Here is a 21811-nt window from a genome sequence, read left to right as displayed (position 1 = left end):
TCAGATTAGCGTTGTATACACTCTGTAGGGAGGTGCTGAGTTGATGAACAATAAGGACTTAAACATTAATGGAATGTAATACCCTGACACTCATATTGCTAACTCTTTCAGTCATCGGTTGCTACACAGCAAATTACCTTAAAACTGAGTAGCATAACGAACAGAAGGTATTGTGTCACAGTCTCTACAGGTCTTGATGTGACTTAGCAAGTCCCCTTTCTCAGGCCTCCTGCATCTCTACAGTCAGGTGCTGTCAGGGGTTGTGATTGTCACAGCTGCCAGAGGCACTAACGGCCTGGCTGTTGGCAGGCTTCTGCACCCTACTAACTGGAGACTCATCATATGTCCAGGGACATCTCCCTAAGGAGGCTCACAACCTTGCAAATTTTTCACTTAGAGTGAGCATGGGAGAGAGATAGAGAGCAGAAGCCACAGTGTGTTATAACCTCATCTCAAAAGTGGCATCCCATCCCTCTCACTGTATTCTTCCATCAGAATCCAGTCACTAGAACCAGTTTATCCTCCAGGTGAGGGGGTTTCACAAGGGCATGAATGCCAGCTTCTGGGGATTGTTGGGGTTGTTCGCAGTCGCATATCGTTTATGTAATAAGCTAGGACAAGAAGCTGTCTTTCTACAGTAGGAAGTTATAACACTGAGAACGTGAAAACCTGGTATATCAGTTATTTATTGCTACATAACAAATGGCCCTGAAACTTAATGGCTGGAAACAAGAAGAATCATATATTTAGCTCATGAACATAAGGTTTTGGCAGGATCTGGTGGGGCAGGCTTGTCTCTGGTCTGTGTGACACTAGTGAGTGAACCCAGCTTAGACCTGCAGGGTCTTCTTGCACAGTGTCCGTTCACACGGCTGGCATGTCGTTGCTGATCGGCAGGGAGCTTAGCAGGACGATGGCGAGAGAGGCCAGTTACTCTTCATATGGGCGTCTCTACGTGGGCCTCTCCATACGGGCTGCTTCGCTCTGTTACAGCATTATATCTTGGTTCTAAGATGATACACCGCACGAAACAGAAGATGAAGGTTCTCGTTTGTAATGGCCTAGACCTGAAAACTATGACACAGCATCACTTCTGCCTTGTTCTGTCGGTCAACGTTCCACTGAGCTCATCCTCAAGAGGAGGGGACACAGACCTCACTCTTCTGTGGGAAGGTACCGAAATCTGCGTTAGTCATCTTGCCATATACACATTCCACCAAAATCTACTGGGTTAAAGCATCACTTTAAAAATTCATTTATTTTAAGCTTAGAAACCTGAAATGTGGGTAGGGCTTGGTGAAGAAAGCTTGTCTGCTCCACACAGCTTGGTCACACATCTGGCAAGTCTGTGCTGCTGGGAGCCGGAAACCTCAGCCCATGTCCACATGGGCCTCTCAAAAAATTGGGCTTCACAAATGGTGGATGGCTTGCAAGCTGAAAAGTCTGAAAAGACAGGAAATACAAGCAACCGATTTCTTGAGGCCTGGTCCTGAAACTGTACAGCGTTACTGCCATGGTGGTCATGGGACCCTCATTTGAGGACCGCAGCGCCCAGGTCAAGTCCCAATGGGAGACGTGTCGAAGGATTTGGGGTCATGTTAAACTCCCCACACCTTCAGAGCACAGTTCTGGCATTCTTCTGGCACATTCCTAAGGAGGCTTACTTTACACATGGAAAGTAATGGAACCAGATGTTTCCTAAGGTCCTTTTTTGCCCCCTGAATTCCTGTTATCTTATAATGCTTGTGTTCCATGCATCGCTGATACATTCTACAGTGTTATTTCCAACTATATAATCAGTGTTCTGGGGTATTACATTGACGTTCTTTCCTTACTGCTCAAGTTCAGAAGTTTGAATGATATTTATGTAACATTTGCAAAGTCCAGCAAACCCTCCCAGAAGAGGTGTGATGTGATGAACATGAACTAATGAATATTGTAAAGGAAAGAAGTGTACGCTATTGGAGAATACCAGTTCACAGAAGGTCAATGTTAAACAGATAACTGATTTAGAATGGTTTTATTTACTTATTTAACTTTAATTTAGAGTACTTTTTAAAATTTCTTCTCTTGTCAACATAGTTTTAGGGGTGATATTTCTATTATATTTTGTTCTATTTGTAGTTTAAGGAAGGTGGGGAGGAAACAAGACTTGGTAAACAGTCTTGACCCCTGATAAAATGAACTTGTCAGATTTGATTGGACTTCTTTCTGTACCAGATCCTGTTGTTGGAGAACTGGCTTGCTGCTCTGTCTGTGCCTATTGATGTATGCTTCTGCTGTCAAGGGTTTTTACTTTAAAAAATCTCTTTTGAGAGAAACAAATTAATTCATTCTGTGTCATTCATTTTGCTTGTGATAAGCTCAGAGAAAAACAGACATCTTTTAAGAAAACAAAATCATGACACACACAATGTGGATTGTGCCGAAATATTTTCCCTGTCACACTGAGGTTGAAAGGTCTTTTGTGTGTAATACTGGGTCGTTTTTACGTTGCAGTGTCCTGTGGCCTGGCAGAGCCGGTGGGAAGGCCCGGAAGACCCCCTGCAGTACCTGAGAGGCCTCATGGCTCGTGCCCTCGCGATACAGGTAAGGGTCCCGTGGGTCAGTGACACGGGTGTCCGTCGCGGTGTACAGATGTGCGTGTGGAGATCATCTGTTTGCGAGTAGCTGGTGAGAATGATTCTGTACATGAAGCACCATGTATTCATTTCTCATTCCGCCGTCTGGGTTTATGTAGCATACTTTAAAAGTATTTATGTTCTTTCTGCTTATGGTGGCTTTTCAAAACTTCTGAGACTTTAGAGAAAAAATCTACACTTTAATATATGTGGGTCATATGGTGGCTCGCTGAAAGTGCTTCATATCTGTGACTAACTCACTTTAGAGCAAGTCTCCCCGGCCGCAGGACCTCCTTGCATCTATTTGTCCCTTGTTCAAATCGAGTTTTCTCAGAGTGACCCAGTTGGCTGACTTGGAGGAAAACAATGAATAAGGAAGGATACAGCTGACTTTTCAGAGGACCAGCGGTGGCCCTGGTGCATGTTGGCGTCCCTTCTCTGTATTGTGCTCTGTCACCCTCTGCCTCGTCCCGTGCTCGCTGCAGCTGCGTCACACGGCCCTGCACTCACGGGAGGGACGTGATGTCTCAGAGCACACGTCCATCCACACCGCCAGCCCTGTCATCACCTGTTACTGCTCCACGCTGGTCACTGTGGGACCACCGGCACGCTGCAGTTTCCCACCAACTTATTAGACTTTCTGGACTCTTCCCACTTAGTGTTCTCTTTGCTGAACCTTCTGACCCAGCCTCACATCCGTGGCACATAACTTTGACCATTCTCTTTCCGGAATCTTCGGTGTCCTAACTCACTATTCCTCATGTGTCTTCCTTCCTGAAAATTCTGTCCACACACCGGCTGCTGAGCTCTGCGAGCAATATTTCACACACAGTCCCCAGTGTGGGACAGGCCCTGGGCGCTGCCCTGTGTCCCACCATCTGTTTCAACCCTGAATTACCTGCACTCCTTTCCTGAAAACCAGTCACCCCCCCACCCTTTTTCCCTTAGCTGAATACCTTCCTTCTTACTTTGCAGAGAACATTCAAGCTATGAAATGATCTCCTGAGAAGGCAGACCTTCTCTCCCACCCACAGGTTGGTCTGAACCTGCCCTGCTCATCTTTGTTCTGATTAGAAGCAATCTGACCTTGTGCCGTTGAAGGTCTGTCTCTAGACCTGCGTCCTTGACTTTGTTGTTGTTCTGTCTTTCTAGCTTCCTCCAGGGGAAGGTTACTGTTCCGTCTTAGTCTTTGCCTCCCTTGGTGCTCTGTTGCCCGTCTATAAATGGGGCTCCTTTAAGGTGGCCCCAGGCAGCACCTGTTTTTATTTGCTGGAAATGGCAGACTGTATTACACTATATGTGTAAATACACTCAATTATGTTATGCACATATAATGATATAGTGTTGACATTAAATTTAACAATTAAAAATTTTTACATGAATTATTATAATTTTCCTGGCATGATTATAAGTACACTGAATCCCTGTCATCACAACTGAAGACTTTTCCAGGGTCATTTTCGCTGTTATAATTTCTTACAAGTTCTATAGTCCTTTGCCCTTAACTGTAATGACGCACCCTCCTGAGCCTCAGGATCACTCATTTGACCGTAGCGCACCCGCCCTTGTAACCAGGGTGTGCTGCTCTCATCATCTCTGCCTTCCCTGAGGGATACGGCTTCTCACTTGGTCTGCTTTCCTGTGTTACGTGTTGTCGTTATAAATCCCTTCGCCAGGAAACTTGCAGTGTGTGTTTTGGGATTCGCCTTCCAGTCCTCGAGGGTGCGCTCGGACCCCGAGGCTCCATCTGCGCCTTCGGAGCTCACGGAGCCCAGGTGGGCAGCCCGGGCAGTGTGGGGAAGGGGTGAGGCCGGGAGAGCCCCTGCCGCGGCGGCAGCTTTCCTGGATTCAGACAGGTGCCCAGCAGCTTGAGCTCCGCGCCAGCCGGTTCCACACGCCAGAGGCCTCCCCCGGGAGGCACAGAATACGGGGAAGCGGAACGGGCTGCCACGGGCGTGACGCGGCCTGTCACCACGGGGGTTGTGTGCAGGCAGGGGAGACTGAGGAGGGCTGTTCAGTCCGTTGTCCGGAGTCCGCCTGAAGTTCGGTGAACAGCTGCTCCAGGCCGGCCCGACACCGTCTGCGTTTCTAAGTCCATTNCGCACACCGCGCATGTGCGGGAGGGGCCCAGCGGGGCTTTCCTAGGGACTCGTACTGGGGGCTTCAGAGGGTGAGTGCGCGCGGAGGGGTCTCCTCTGATGGCAGCGGTTTTCAGACCCGCAGCCCGGCGTTCGTTCTGTGGCCTCCACCCGGGCCTTTCCAGCGGCACGCGTCCCTCCCGTGCTTCTGAGGCAGACATACTGTCCGCTGAGTACGTGAGCGAATAGGTGAAAGGGCGAGATAGGTTATTTCCTATTGGGATCCTAGGATTATTTTTCTGGCTTCAGTTTTTTCTGCCTTTGCTTCAGAAATCACATTGTAGAGGTTCTTTGATTCCTGATTTCTCCCCTCTGTTTCCCCTCGGCTTGCTGAATACCCTTGTCACATGTCCGCCTGGTATATTCTGATTCTTCTGTGCTGGTCGTTGTAAATTACAAAATATTCTTCCCAGTTCACAGACCCTCTGGTGCCGGCATTTGCCTCTGTTTCTCTGTCTTCCTGTTCTCAGCTTCTCACAGTTGGATCCCTTTGACTCTACACGTGCAGTCTTTGTTCCAGCGCAGCTCATGAGTTGATGCTGTCCAAGGATGTGTAGGACATAGAGACCTTCCTCTCCAGTGCCCAGACCCTGTGCTCTACACACGCCTACTGGGCTCCTGAATGTGCCCACATATCACACTCCTACTGCGAACCAACCCCAGAGTGTCACGTGACAGTGCCAGGCTTTCCTGTTCGGCTCTTAGGAATGAGTTCCTGCTTATGTTCCTTTTGTTTCATAGTTGATACTGACTGTGTCAACACCACCCACCTGTTGGCTTGTTTGGCCTAACTCAAGCCCTGGCTGACATGCTCACGTCCTGCCAAAGTTGGCCATCCTTCCTTCTTACCTTAGAATCTTGTTTACATCGACTCTTAGCAACTTTGAAGTCTGGGGAGATGCAAGCAGTAAATAAAGTAATAAATACCAGTCAGTATGTTATTTAAACTCTCCTTGATGTTTGTTCAGAAAATCCAAACCACTAAACAACAGCAAGCTAAACAACTATCTACATAAACAAGTAAAGTATTAGAGAAATAGCAGAATACTGCCACCAAGAGTCCCTGGGTGCTGTCTCCTGCGGTGGCCTGGCTGGGTTCATTCTGGGCAAGCCCCGCGCTGGGCGCCATGTGCTAGCCGTGTGTTGACTTTTGTCTCAGGAGTCCGACTGGCATTTCTGGATCCAGAAATGTGTCTCATTGTACCTTTTCTGGCTTCATCTAAATAACTCTTCTCATTTCCCTGGCTATAAAATGTGAGCCTCAGGTCACTTTGCTGTTCACTGCAGCACTTCATATATTCAGACTTTAAAAATGATCTAATGCAAGACAAAAAGAGAAAATGAACATTTGTCAGAACTGAGCACATACTGCCAGTCAGACATGGATGTGCTCTCCAGGGAACCTGGTAATACTTACAACATGTGAGGAGGGGAATAATATTTCCATTTTAAAGATGGGAAAAATAAAAGCCCAATTTCAAGAATAGTTAAAAGTTTTCAGAAATTATGCAGTACAGAACTCACACTAAGGTGCCTGTTCTGTAGAAACACGCCCCGGTTTTTGATGATTCTGTAACCTATCAGCAGCATTCTTAGAAAATTGTCACTCTCCCCCTTGAAACTTTTTCATGTTGGCCTCCCTACAAACAGTCATTCCTATGAAAGCAAACAACTTTCTCCTTCTGGGGACATCGGAAGCCTTGTTAACCCCTCACCTCTCGAACTGTCCATCAGTCCTACCACAGAAGTGATCTCACCTCTGCACTGGAAATAGATTCAGAGCCACCACTCTCCCTGCTCCTACCCTGAATGTGCCATTGTCAATGGGGCTGTCACCTAACCACCTGACCGGACCTCTTTGACACCTGTCCCCCTCTGCGTGTTCTCACCCAGGCAGTCAGATGTTCTAGTTGGAGCATCGATTAGAGGCCAGCCCTTCTCTCTTGGAAATACCTTCCTGACTTCTTATCTCATCCGGAGTAATGAAATCCTTACATGAACTGACCAGTGACGGTCAGGCTCGTTATCTCTCTGATTTCCTCTTCTGTCTGCTCCCTCAGCTAGCTTGTTCCAGTCATTCTGGATCCTATGTATCTTCCTCCATAGGCTGTATCCCCAGCTAATACTCTGTACATTTCATTGAGTTAATTTTCTTCGTATTCCTCCACTAAATGGAAGCTTCATACGGGCAGAGATTTTTGTCTGTGGGCTGCTGTGTCCAGCCATGTAGACCACTGGCCTGCACAAATAGGTTTTTCAATATTTTGATAATAAACGAATGATTCGATCACATTTAGGGTTATTCTCAGGTAAACTGACACAAATCTCTTTCATGTTTCCTAATCATTGTGATTTACCTCCCAACATGTATTCTGTATCATCTGTGACATATTTATGAAATTTAGCTTCTATCTAAATCTGCCCAGTAAGTGTTAGAGTTTAATTTTGTACTCTGCAATCTGACATTTGAAGACTTACTTTATTTTCTCTTGAGATCCTAGCATTAAAAACAATCTTATTAAAATTATGTTTTTACATTTTCATTTGTCTTCTAAGGTATCTTAGTCTATAGTGGAAGGTTCTCCACTACTTTGCGTTCCTGGTAAAGAAAACTCTTTATTTTTCTAATTCCTTTTAGTAACCCACAGTCTTTAGTATAGTGTTTTACATGGAGTAGGCACTCAGTACAATTACTCGTAGAAAGACATATAAACCAAAATTTTAAAATAATCTGTATGAGATCTAAGACTTCCAGCACCCCTATTTTTATTTTTACTTATTTATGTTTTTAGATTATTGTCAAGCTGGTTTCCATATAACACCCATTGCTCATCCAAACAAGTGCCCTCCTCCATGCCCATCACCCATTTCCCCCTCTCTCCCACCCAGTCAACCCTCAGTTTATTCTCAGTATTTAAGAGTCTCTTACCATTTGCCTCCCTTCCCCTCCTTACCTATTTTTTTTCCCTTTCCCTTCCCTGTGGCTCTCTGTTAGTTTCTCCTGTTCCACATATGAGTGAAAATATATGGTATCTGCCCTTCTCTGCCTGACTTATTTCACATAGCATAACACCCTCGAGCTCCATCCACGTTGCAATGAATGGCCAGATTTCATTCTTTCTCATTGCCATGTAGTATTCCATTGTATAGAGAAACCACATCTTCTTGATACATTTGCCAGTTGATGACACTTAGGCTCTTTCCATGATTTGGCTATTGTTGAAATGCTGCAATGAACATTGGGGTACATGTGCCCCTATGCCTCAGCACCACTGTATCCCTTGGGTAAATTCCTAGCAGTGCTATTGCTGTGTCCTAGGGGAGTTCTATTGTTAAATTTTTTGAGGAACCTCCACACTCTTTGCTAGAGTGGCTGCACCAGTATGCATCCTCACCGAAAGTGTAGGAGAGTGCCTATTTTTCCACATCGTCACCATTAACTATAGTCTCCTGATTTGTTCATTTTAGCCACTCTGGCTGGTGTGAGGTGGTATCTCAGTGTGGTTTTGATTTGTATTTCCCTGATGAGGAGGGATGCTGAGCATCATTTCATGTGTCTGTTGGCCATCGGGATGTCCTCTTTGGAGAAGTGTCTGTTCATATCTTCTGCCCATTTCTTCACTGGATTGTTTGTAATTTGGGTGTNCTGTTTTTGTGCCAAGACCATACTGTCTTGATGATGACAGCTTTGTAGTAGAGGCTAAAGTCTGGGATGGTGGTGCCTCCCATTTTGGTTTTCTTCCATATTACCTTGGCTATTTGAGGTCTTTTGTGGTTCCATACAAATTTTAGGGATTGTTTGTTCCCGCTTTGAGAAGACTGCTGGTGCAATTTTGATTGGAATTGCATTGGATGTGTAGATTGCTTTGGGTAGTAATGACATTTTAACAATATTTTTCCTCCGATCCATGAGCATGCAATGTTTTTCCATTTCTTTGTGTCTCTTTCAATTTCCTTCATAAGTTTTCTGTAGTTTTCATCATACAGATCTCTTATATCTTTGGTTAGGTTTATTCCTAGATATTTTATCATTTTTTTGTGCAGTTGTGAATGGGATCAGTTTCTTGATTTCTCTTTCTGTTGCTTCATTGTTGGTGTATAAAGATGCAGCCGATTTCTGTATATTGATTTTTGTATGCTGTGACCCCACTGAATTAATGGATCAGTTCTAGTAGGCTTCTAGTGGAGTCTGTTGGGTTTTTCATGTAGAGTATCATGTCATCTGCAAAAAGTAAAGTTAGACTACTTCTTTGTCAATTCTGATGCCTTTGATTTCCTTTTGTTGTCTGATGGCTGGTGCTAGGACTTCCAGCACTATGTTAAATAACAGTGGTGAGAGTGGACATCCGTGTTGTGTTCCTGATCTCAGGGGGAAAGCTCTCAGTTTTTCCCCACTGAGGATGATACTAGCTGTGGGCTTTTCATAAATGGCTTTTATGATGTTGAATAAGTTCCTTCTATCCCTACTTTCTCAAGGAATTTACTATGAAAAGGTAGCATCCCTATTTTTATATACTATACTTAGCCAGAAGGGTACTTTTGGACTTTTTAAATTTATATATATGTTCAGCCAGTTAGTCAGTGAGTATTTGCTGAGCTTATATTTTGTGCCACCACTATTCAAAGTGCAGGAAACACACAATAGTGAGGGAACCATGAATTAGAGATCAGCAAGAATCTCTAATTTAGGGGGAAGGAAGTAGATTAAAAAAAACAAATAACTATTAGAATTCATGGGAAAAATACATTTTGGCCCAAACTCTAAGATGTAAGATTAATATGCAACCAACTGGAATCTGTTGTCATGATCCTAGAATGAACTTAGGGTGTATAACTGAAATATTCCCAGTAAAATAGAGCTATTACTACAGCAGGTGGTATCATAAGATTTTAGGAGTTAAATTTTGTACAGGGACAGTAGTCTCTCAACATGTCAGCTAACAACTTCTGCCTGCACTCAGCTGGCTGGCACATCTGGAATGGTAAGGGTCAGTCTGTGGTCTACGATGATCTCCAGTTTTATAGAAGCAATCCAGTAAACTGCTATTTGTGCACAAGATATACCTTGGTTCTAGAAATGTGACAGTATAGCTACCTAATTGGCTTTCAAGATAACAAAGTCTTCCCTGAATTTTTGTCTGCATCGCACTCTTTTCACATGCATACCAACCTCAGTAGCTCGCTGGACTGGCATAATGAGTGGATGTTGCCAGCAGCACACCTGCAGAGAATGTTTAAAGGGACGAATGTGGTCCTAGCAGATAAACTGTCCCCCTGCGAGTACGCAGCGAGTGTTCGTAAGGTCAGCAACCTGGGTTCCCATACGGGTCAGGACTTCCCTCGGCCTCTCGAGACTTGGGTCACAACCGCTGGAGCCCAGGCTATTGCGTAGCAAGACAACCACAGGGTGTCGTCTGCGTCCTGTAGCTCTGTGGCGGTGCGCCGACCCGACGTGTCGGGGTCTTGGTGGTCTTTTCCTTACACCTGGTCATTGTCACAGCCCCGCCCGCCTTTGCACAGGCTCCGGCCCGGCATTTTCCCAGCAGCGCCCACGTGGGAAGGGGGCAGGACACCGCAATGCAAAGGACGTTATACTGAGGACAGAACCGCCTGGGGCCACGTGGGGGCGGGTTGTCCTGGAGTGCGCGTGCTCAGAGCCCACAGTCCCTCCGCGCGGCCCGGGCTCGTGTGCCGGCAGGGGCTACGCGGCCGCAGGGGAGGGGAGCTGTAGCCGGCACGAGCCCACCCCTGCGCACGAGCCCCGTGGCCACGCTGCTGCAGTGGGAGCCTGTCCCACCGGAACCCACCCCAGGGGGCTGCGAGCAGAACTTGGGACGTCGGGACCCCGTGACAGCCGTCCGTATTTGTCCCATGGTCCGTGGCGGCGGCGGCGGCCCGACGATAGGGTCCTGGCTGCGCCTCCTGCCCGGGTCGCTGTGCTGTGCTGAGCTCGGCTCTCCGCAGCCACGAACTCCTGTGGGGCGGGCGAGGGCAACAGGGACTGGCTCCAGTGTGAGTGCGCCTGCCTCGCTCTGAAGGACGCTGGCTTGTACGCACCTGCCAGATTGGGTTTGCGCACGACACACGCCCAGCTGTTTGGGGTTGTGCATGGCACACGCCCATTTAATTGTTGCACACGGCTCACTCTCATGTCATTATTTTTGCACATGACCCATGCTCATCTAAATGTGGCACAGGCCGCTTGCCCGTCTAATTATAATGGCACGCGGTGCACTCTCATTTAATTGTGGTTGCACATGCTGCATGCCCATCTAATGGTGGTTGCACACAGCGTAGGCGTGGACTCTGCAGTGGTACTACCACTAACACTGACTCCTCTGTGCACAGTACAGACAGGTCAGGAAAGCGTTTCAGTAATACGGTGTTTAGGTAGAACCTTGAAGGTAACTATCCACACCTTAAGTAACCCTCAAAACTTCTGTAGTCATGTCCTGAAAATGCGAATCTATACTAATGACTTAACGAAGCTTTTTTTTAATCTCCATGTATTTTTTAAAACCTCATTAGGACATTGTTCCTAAATAAGTATTTTTTAAATGTTTTTTCTATTGAAATCTTATTAAGTGAAAAAATATTTGGTGTATCTAATTACCTCTTTTTCTTTCTTGTTTTCATGTTTCAATTGAAGTTGACTTATGTTAGATATTCAAGACCACATGTTTTTCCTCCTTGAGAAACTTTAAGGTGGCACAGTTGACGGCCACTGTCGTTTCTCCTCTCCCCAGCGAGGGAAGTAACCCCAGCTAGGACCTCCTCCTGAAGGACTCATTCTTAAAGAGAACTAACTCACTTAGAATTAAATTTTTTTTCTTCAGTGTTTTATTTAATGTTGCAAGTGGAACTATGTCAAACAGTTTTATAAAGATTTGGGTTTCACATAGCCAAACAGGTATATCATACATTGTATTAGGTAAATTTTTATTAATATTTTTTCCTAAAATGCTTCAAACGTTCCTTATGCTTATTTAGCTGTTGCACTCTCTCTTAAGATTTCTGTTATCGTCCTGTTTCTCTCCTTACTGAATTACAGTGTTATTAATTTCTTCCCATAATATGAACAGTTACACAGTTGTTATTTTTAAATTCTTATTTTACAAGTATGTGTTTATACTTTAGACCAAGAATTTCAACCTGTAGAGCGGATAAGAGATTATTTTCACTCCAAGTGGCATATAAAATGCCTAATCTATAGATGATAGTAAATAAACTAAATTAAATCTAAATGTCATGGTTGGTTGGCACTAATAACATTGTTACGCTGATTAGATTCATAACAGCTGTGCTTTACAAATATTGATGTTCATTTCTGGGATGTCAGGAATTTTTTAACATAGGCATCAACTTATTGGGCTTACCAGAAAGTGAAGGCAAATAATAGATCTTAGCCAGATACTACATCTGAACTGATCTTTATTTCTAACTAATATTAGGATGCTCTGAAGAATATTGGTGTCAGTTAAGGGGGCTGGAAAGTGAGTGGGTCCGAGAGGGTGGTGCTGTGTGCTCAGGTGAGGCCTCTCTTAGGAGGGGATATGTGAACCGAGGCTTGAGTGGAGTGAGACACAAACCCATGAGTGTGCCACGGAAGAGTCTAGGCGGACAAGCCGGCACGAGCAGAATCTGGGAGAGAAGTGGGAGGAACGGGCCCAGTCAGCGTGGCCGGAGCGGGTTGATGCTGTGCTGAGACTGCACCCGAGGAGCCCCACACGCAGGGCTGCTGGGTTCTCCGTGGAGGTGCAGGACGTCGTTATTTTTAATGCATGCATCAGACATACTTGATTTAACAGTTCATGAAGGCCCAAATATGGCATTTAGTTATCAAAAGAGAACTGTTTTATCCAGTTTTTTCTCTAAATTAATCCATTTAAAGAATATAATTGCCTTAATTTCAACCACATAATCAGTGAGCCAAGGGCATTATTCATAAACCAAGTCACACTGAATTTTATGTTTATCAAATATTCCTCACACATGGTAATTATTATGTTTAGAAATTATATAGTCATCGCGTATGACTAGAATATTTGTAATTAAAAATTATGATCCTGACAAGGCATGATTATGATAAAAGAAAAATAAATTTTCTGATTTTTGGTCTTTCACTTAAAAACATTATTTTAAGGTTCATCTAAAAACAAATTGAAACCATAATTTTACTCATTGAATTCTCTTTTTCTCAGTTTTGAACTCTAAAATTTTCTTATATAAGACATGGTGGTTTATAAGCTCATTTTTCTCTAAATAATATAAATTATTAAGTATCCTTGTTATAAACAGACATATATTCAAAGTCACCAACTAAAAAACAAAAATCATCAGAATGAAAAAAAGAAAATTCAAATATGATTGCTATAAGGCATCAAGGCATTGCCCTTTAAATATAAAGACACAAATAGATTAACAGTACAATGGTAGAAAAGCTATACCATGATCACACTAGTCAAAGGAAAAAAACCCCAAACAACAACAAAAACATGTAGCTGTCTTAATATCAGGCAAAATAAGTTTCATAGCAAAGAATATAACAGGAAATAACGAAGGTTATTTTATGCTAAAGTGATCAAATTATCAAAACAATAGAATTTCAAAATACATGCAGCAAGAACTGATAGAAATGCACAAATAAGTACATCCATCATTAAAGTTGGAGATGACAGAATATTGCTCTCAATAATTGAATAATTATTATTTAATTCAGAAAATCACTGAAGTTATCAAAGACTTGAACAGTATTTTATTAATTGATATGGAACATTACATTTAATCACAGTACAAATCACATAGATCAAACTAGTCTCCAGTAATCTGAAAGGATTTAAGCCACACAAATATGCTTTCTGATCACATAGTGATTTGACACACTTATATGTTATGCACCGTGTGGCTACCGTCTGTCCTACATCCTTGTTGCAATATCCTGAACTGTATTCTCTCAGCTTTGCCTTTTACTCCCGTGACTTACACAGTCCATCACTGGAGGCCTATACCTCCCTCTCCCCTTCTCCCAATTTGCCCATCCCCTCACACCTCTGGCAGCAGTCAATTTTATGTATTTGTAGATCTTACTCTGCTTTTTGTTTGTGTATTCATGTGTTTGTTTTCTTTATATTTGATTTATGAGTAGAATCATATGGTATTTGTCTTTTTCATTCTGACTTACTTCGTTCAGCCTAATACCCTCTAGGTCCATCCATGCTGTTGCAAATGGCAAAAATCTCATCCTTTTTATGGCTGAGTAATATTCGTGTGTGTGTGTGTGTGTGTGTGTGTGTACACATACATCTTCTTTATCCATTTATCTATTGATGGAAACTTAGGTTACAACCACGTCTTGGCTATTATAGATAATGTTGCAATAAACATTATCCCTCTGATAATGAGGGTGTGCATGTATCCCTCTGAATTAGTATTTTCATTTTCTTTGGGTAAATACTCAATAATGGTAGTTCTATTTTTCATTTTTTGAGGAATCTCCACACTGTTTTCCAGAATGGTTGTACCAGTTTACATTCCCTGCAACAGTACATGAGGGTTCCTTTTTCTCCACATCCTCAGTGACACTTGTTATTTCTTTTCATTTTGATTTTAACCGTTCAGACAGGTTTGAGGTGGTATCTCATTGTGGTTTTGGTTTGTATTTCCCTGATGATGAATGATGTTGAGCATTTTTTCATGCATCTGTTAGCCATCTGCATGTTGTCTTTGAAGAAATGTCTTTTAAGATCCTCTGAGCATTTTTTAATTGGATTATTTTGTTGTTGTTGTTGAGTTGTATACGTTCTTCATATATTCTGGATATCAACCCCTTATCAGATATATCATTTGCAAATAACCATTTCCCATTCAATAGGTTGCCTTTTTGTTTTGTTGATGGTTTCCTTTTCTCTGCAGAAACTTTTCAGTTGGATGTAGTTCCAGTACTTTGTTTTTACTTTTGTTTTCCTCTAGAAAAAAGTTGCTATGGCAGTGTCAGAGAAATTACTTTCTGTGCTCTCTACAGGATATTTGATGGGGTTTTTTTGTGTGTTACATTTAGGTCTTTCATCCATTTTGAGTTTATTTTTGTGTTTGGTGTAAGAAAGCGGCCCAGTTTCATTCTTTTACATGCAGCTGTCCAGTTTCCCAATGCTGTTTGTTGAATAGGTGTCTTTCCCTATTGTACATTCTTGTGATTGCCTACAATATTTATTTACCTTAAACACTTTTTCTAAGAAACATGGTACATAAAAACAAAATAAAATGGCATTTGTTTATTAATGTATTTCTTTTTATACTAATTGCTATTATATGTAAAAGAAGATATTCGTTAGTAGGCTATAGGCCAGGCCCAACTAAAATGATATATTTTCATATACATTCTTCAGTATTTTTTATATACTTAAATAATATTTTCACATAATTAGGTTCATACTATGTATATATCTTTGCTTTCTAATAAATACATTAGGTCATGAATATTTTTAATGTCATTAAATACTTTCAAATACCAATTTTTATTGCTACGAAATTTTTTATTGTATTGGCTTACCACAATTGAATTATCTAGTTTTTATTATGTTTATTACTCTTACAATTTTTCAATATTACAAATAATTTCAAATTAGCAAGCCATGTATAATAGTCTCTTCATTGTTTTTTTTAAGTTTATTTAGTTTGGGAAAGAGAGAGAGGGAGAGAGAACCCCACACTGGCTCCACACTGTCCATACAGAGCCCGACACAAGGTTTGAGCCCACTAACCATGAGATCATGACTTGAGCTGAAATCAGAAGAGTCAGACACTTAACTGCCTGAGCCACCCAGGTACACCTCTTCATTGTTTCTTTAATTAGCATTTTGAGAAAAGGAATCATCAAGTAAACTGCCTTGAATATTTTTGAAGTTCTGACACATTTCATCGTTTCTTTAAAGAAATACTGTATCAGTATATACTCCTACCAAAATTTTGTCCATATTCAATACCACCAAACTTTGAGCATTCTCATTTCTTATTCTGCTATTCTTTCAGACCAAAATATTATCTTAATTTTACAATTTATGTAAGATTAAAAATAATCTTACCTTTCATGTTTTTGTATGCAGTACATTATATATTTCATAAGTGTGTGTTAACAAAAGGGGTTACCCTTCAACTGTGATTTGCATAGGTCTCTCATTCGGTAGGTTGACTTTGTGTTTTGCTAATGGTTTCCTTTACTGTGCTAAAACTTTTTAATTTTATGTAATTTCATTTCTTTATTTTAGCTCTTGTTGACTTTGAGTGAGGTGACTGGTCTGAAAAAAACATTGCTAAGAGCTTCCTACCTATTTCCTTCTAGGAATTTTTGTGGTTTCAGCTCTTAAATTTGAATCTTTAATCCATTACTAATGTATTTTCAAATATGGTATAAGAAAGTGGTGCAGTTTTGTTCTTTTGCATGTATCTGTCTAGTTTCCCCAGCACCATTTCTTGAGGAGACCGTCTTGTCTGCATTGTATATTATTGCCTACTTTGTCCATGAATTGACTATATAAACGTGTTTATTACTGGGCTTTTTATTCTCTTCCATTGATGATTGTGTTTATTTTTGTGCCAGTACCATACTGCTTTGATTACTATAACTTTGGTGTATATTTTGAAATGTGGGATTATGTTAACTACAGCTTTGTTCTTTTTTTCTCAGGATTGCTTTAGCTATTTGGTGTCTTTGATGGTTCTATACAAATTTTAGGATTCTTTGTTATAGTTCTGTGAAAAATACTATTGGTATTATGATAGGGATTGAATCTGTAGAGGGCTTTGGGTAGCATGGACATTTTTAACAATATTCTAACCCATGAACATGGTATATCTTTCCATTTATTTGTGTTATCATTAGTTTCTATCATAGCTCTCATTTTTAAGAATACAGGTATATTACTTCCTTGGTTAAATTTATTCTTAGGTATTTTAGTCTTTTAGATATAATTACAAATGGGATTGTTTTTTTCATTTCTCTTGGAATTAATAAGTATAAAAATGAAACAAATTTCTAGGTGTTAGTTTTGCATCCTGTGACTTTACTTAATTCATTTATAGTTCTGATAGTTTTTTTGGTGCCATCTTTAGGGTTTCTTATATACAGCATCATGTCATCTGCAAATAGTGACAGTTTTAAGTCTTCGATTCCAATTCGGATACCTTTTATTTCATTTTCTTGCCTAATTGCTGTGTCTGAGACTTTTAGTACTGTGTTGCATTAAAGTGGGGAGAGTGGACATCCTTGTTTTGTTTGTGATCTTAGAAGAAAAGCTTCCAGCTTTTCACTGTTGAGTATGATGTTAGTTGTGGGTCTGCCATATATGACCTTTATCATGTTGAGAATGTCTTCTTTCCTTATTAGTGTGGTTGCTCTTTAAACCACTGTTTTCTTTCTCTGTCTCCGAGTTGGCAATTCTAAGGGCAGGCCCCTCAGTGATAACTCTCCACACTGCAGATCTTCACGTTGGGAATGACATTCCCCCCATCATTACCTTGTTTCCCATGTCTTCTGCCCTTCTCTGTATCGTCTCTTTTTTGTTTATTGTACAGAAGCTTTTCATCAGGTTCTCAGCCCTTCTTCAGGAGGAATTACTCTGTAGATGCATGCAGATATTGTGTGTCTATGGGAAGAAGTAAAGTCAGCATCTTTTTGGACTGTCTCCACTTAATACTTTTTATCAGTCATTTGTATGTTTTTTATCTCCTCTAACAAGATAATAGCTCTTTGCTTGCAGTAAATGCTTTTTTTTTTTTATTTTTAATGTTTTATTTATTTGTGTGTGTGAGAGAGAGAGACAGAGAGAGAGAGAGACCGAGAGAGAGAGAGACAGAGACAGCGTGAGCACGGAGGGTCAGAGAGAGAGGGAGACACAGAATCTGAAGCAGGCTACAGGCTCTGAGCTAGCTGACGGCACAGAGCCCGACGTGGGGCTCGAACCCACGAACCGTGAGATCATGACCTGGGCTGAAGTCAGACGTTTAACTGACTGAGCCACCCAGGCGCCCCTTGCAGTAAATGCTTCTAAATGAGTGAATGAATGTCATTTGAATTCACAAGTTCTGCTTCTATCACTAGCATATTTTTTGATAAAAATATTACCGTATTTTATTATATTTTTTAATGTTTGTTTATTTTATTTTTGAGAGACAGACATAGAGCATAAGTAGGGGAGGGGCAGAGAGAGAGGGAGATATAGAATCCAAAGCAGGCTCCAGGCTCTGAGCTGTCAGCATAGAACCTGACACGGGGCTCAAACTCACAAACTCTGACATCATGACCTAAGCTGAAGTCGACTGCTCAACCGACTGAGCCACTCAGGTGCCCCAAATATTGCAGTATTTTAAAACTGTCCAATATTGCCTGGGAAAATACCATTTTATTTGTATGCTAATCAGGGAACTATACTAAATGATCACTGTGGATCACTCCAGTTTTGACCTGTAATTCTAATTGTGTGTGTGTGTGTGTGTGTGTGTGTGTGTGTGTGTGTGTACACAGTGTTAAAAAACTTGCCCAACCTTTTATTTGTTTATCTCCATAATTACTTTTATTATATATCATTTGAAAAATTAGAGATATATAGTTTCATAATCATAAGAGAGGCCTAGATGTTACGTTCAGTCCCAAATTAAATCCTTTAAAAAGAAAGTGGCCAAAAGCCAAGGGGAAAGAAAAACACTGAGAAATATTTTTCAACTAATACAACTTTAGTGAAAGCCCAATCCATATATGCATATTGCTGCTTATTAAAGATTATGCTACTTACGTCTTTATTTCTGTTCTTAAAAGTGAGTTTAAATGATTTTAAAATAGCCTTTACTGGAGCACCTGGGTAGCTCAAGTGGTTAAGTGTCTGACTCTCAATTTCGGCTCAGGTCATGATCTCACGGTGGTGAGATTGAGCCCCTCGTTGGGCTCCACACTGGGCATGGAGCCTACCTGGGATTCTCTGCCTCTCCCTTTGCCCCCTCCCACTCAGATGTGGACGCACACACTCTCTAAAAAATACAGACATACATAAATACGTAAAGCAGCCTTTACTGTTTTAAAAGTTGTAGGTTTATAAGAAAATTGAGAGAAAGGTACAGACATTTCCTATATACCCTCTGCTACCACACATGCATAGCCTCCCCATTATCAACATCACTCACCAGAAGGAAGCTTTTTTCTTCTTCTTCTTCTTTGTCTTCCTCTTTTTCTTCTTTTTCTTTTTTTTTAATTTTTTTTTTTTTTTTTCACACAGAGGATGAGCCTACATTGAGACATTATAATCACCCAGCATCCAGTCTACCTTCAGATTTGCTCGTGGTATTTTGCAGTGTATGGGTTTGGACAGATACATAATGATACATATCCATCATTACTGCATTTTAGAGGCTATTTTCACTGTCCTGAATGAAAATCCCCCACCTCACCCGATCATCCTCTCCTCCCCCAGCCCGGCTAACCACTGCCCTGTTTATTGTCTCCATAATTTCACTTTTTCCAGAAGGTGGATATATTATTGGAATCATATAGTAATGTCACCTTTTCTGATTGGTTTCTTTAACTCAGTCATGTGCATTTAAGAATCCTCATGTCTTTCCATGTCTTGATGGCTTCTTCTGCTTAGTGCTGAGGCATATCCCGTGGTTTGATGCTCCGCAGGTTATTTCTCTACCCACCTGCTGAAGCACGTCCTGGGACCTTCCCAGTGTTGACAGTTAAGAGTAAAGCTGCTGTAAACATCCGTGTGTGGGTTTAAGTGCAGTTTTTTAGATGTGCTTCACTGTGTCCTTCACTGTGCAGTTTCTGTTCAAAGACAATATACATATTAAAGAATCTTTGTTATTTAAACTCTATCTTATCAAATATGCCTTTGTTTTAGTCTACCTTAAGTTTACCAGACAAAAATGATCCCTCCCCACTTATGGACTAATGAAAACATTTTTGCTCTAGAAGCTTTTCCTATCTTTATTAATTTTATTAATTCAGAGTTGAAGCAAAAGCTGATTATCAGCCACACTTTAATTTTTAATTAATTTGAACATATGTGCATCTGTTACTGGTGAGAACTCCTCTCAAAATTTTGAATTAAAATTTAAGAAATTAAAGATAGTATTAATTTGAAATATATATGCATTAAATACTACTTATAATAAAAAACCATGCAAGCATAATTCATTAGCTATGTTTATCTAGTGAAAATAGAAGGCAGAGATAATAAAAATGTTTCATATGGAGTAAACAAAATAATGAATAATTTAAATATACTTGATTGAAAATAGGTACTGTATGAAGTGTTACTGTTTTAAAGGATAATATCCAAGAGGAAACAATTGTAGTCTGTTAAAGAGCTCTCTTGTAGTTTGTTTCTGCTTTTTAAATAAGCATATTTTCAAAAGACAGTAGGGACATAGGAACATTTTTGCTATAGGGTGAAGGACTATACAGGTGTATTAAAGTGTTAATGGAGTGTTTAATTTCTCCTGTTCCACCCGTGGCTGACAGATGTCCATGCTTGGGTGGGTAACACACTGTTACAGTACATGAAACACAGCTTTTCTGTACAGTAAGAAATTAAATAAATACAGTTTTTGCTAGACTGTTGATAAATCATACAAAGTGGATTACTGAGTAAATGGCAGTTCTGCAACTTATACCCACATACCATGGTACCATTTCTGTGCAACAGCTGCGATCACAGACTGCTTCAGTAGTTGCTAGTAAGTTCTCTGAAGGCACTTGAGCACCTGTGGGGAATATTGCAGAGAAACCGAGCACTTAAGGCTCTCGAGTTTATCTCCTGTACCTCCATTTCCACACTTGTCTGTGTAGTGAGTACCACACTAACTTCCAGGGCTGCAGTCAGCATAACATTGACTAATACGTGGAAAGCATAGAGTAAGTGTTGCACAAGACTTTGTTGTTTTTGTTATTTGTTCCAAATGGTAATTTTTTATTCTATACTTGATGGTGATGTGTATTTCATCAAAAGGAGTATAAGTGGATTTATAAAATGCCGGATAAGAAGAAAAGTCTGTTCAAAAACACCTTTTAACAAAGAATCCTTTCTTCTTGGAAGTTACCCTCCCGTATAATACTTGATTCAGCGAGGGAGCAAATTTGCAGTCAGATGTACAGGTGAACCCCGGCTCAGTCTGTGTTCCCAGGGCTCGGGGGCTCTGAGGATTCCAGGCCCAGAGCCGGTGCTCCATTGATGAGCTGAGTGCACTGGAGGCAGCCACCCAGCACCAGGCGAGGCGCCAGCCGGCGCTGAAATGTTGGCTGTTACGTTAATTTTCATCTTACAGACTCATCACTGTGAGTGGACTTTTGCCAGCGAAAGGTTGTGCAAGGAAGCTTTTTTTATGAGGGATAAATATTATGTCAAAATAAGTATGATAGACCTCACAGTGTAAAGTAGGAGTCTTTTTCCAGACTCTGTTTCAAAACCATTTGAAATGGCATAACTTTCTCATTAAATGTGACTTTTGCAGAAAAGTTAATAGATTTGTCTTTAGAGTTTATAGAGTTTTTAAGTGAGTTTGTATCTTATTCTTCCCCTCTAGACCTGGGTAGAGAGAGCTGAGAAGCAGGCTCTTCTCTCTGAGACACTTGACCTATCAGAACTCTTCCACCCGGACACGTTTCTCAATGCTCTTCGCCAGGAAACCGCACGGTAAGGGGAGGTCTCCACTTCCTGTCCGTGAGGACATTTCCTTCACCATCAAGAAATAAACTGATTATTGAATTAAGGGAGTCATGTTATTTCCTAATACTCAACATTTCTTAACACAGTTAACTTTGACTTTAAAAAGGAATGCTTTTAATTATGATGCTTTTTATTAGAATTGAAAAAGATGGAATTTAATTTTTTAAATGTTGATGATTGATCTGGACATGCCTTGTCTGATGTAGCAGGTGGAGGTGCAACCAAGCTATTTATAGTTAGAGGGGGTCAGCATCACGTAAAACTGCACCTGTCATTTGTCAGCCACACCAGCCACATCGCGGTGCCCAGTGGCTGCTTCGCACCGCACAGAAATGTT

The 21811-nt window shown here is 41.3% G+C and overlaps 1 protein-coding gene across 1 annotated transcript in view; it reads left to right on the top strand.

Annotated features, from left to right (window-relative positions):
* Positions 1-21811, top strand: part of DYNC2H1 (dynein cytoplasmic 2 heavy chain 1) — a 301089-nt gene that overhangs the window by 251095 nt on the left and 28183 nt on the right. Inside the window, exons 86-87 of the mRNA XM_077770023.1 lie at positions 2500-2589; positions 21332-21441. Coding sequence (XP_077626149.1) covers positions 2500-2589; positions 21332-21441 — 200 coding nt within the window. The remainder of the gene's footprint in view (positions 1-2499; positions 2590-21331; positions 21442-21811) is intronic.

The sequence above is a fragment of the Crocuta crocuta genome, unplaced genomic scaffold (assembly GCF_008692635.1).
Source record: "Crocuta crocuta isolate KB4526 unplaced genomic scaffold, BGI_CrCroc_1.0 scaffold80, whole genome shotgun sequence".
In the NCBI taxonomy this organism is placed as follows: Eukaryota; Metazoa; Chordata; class Mammalia; order Carnivora; family Hyaenidae; genus Crocuta; species Crocuta crocuta.
The sequence above is the reverse complement of the archived record's forward strand: the minus strand, read 5'-3'. Positions and strand labels throughout refer to the sequence as shown.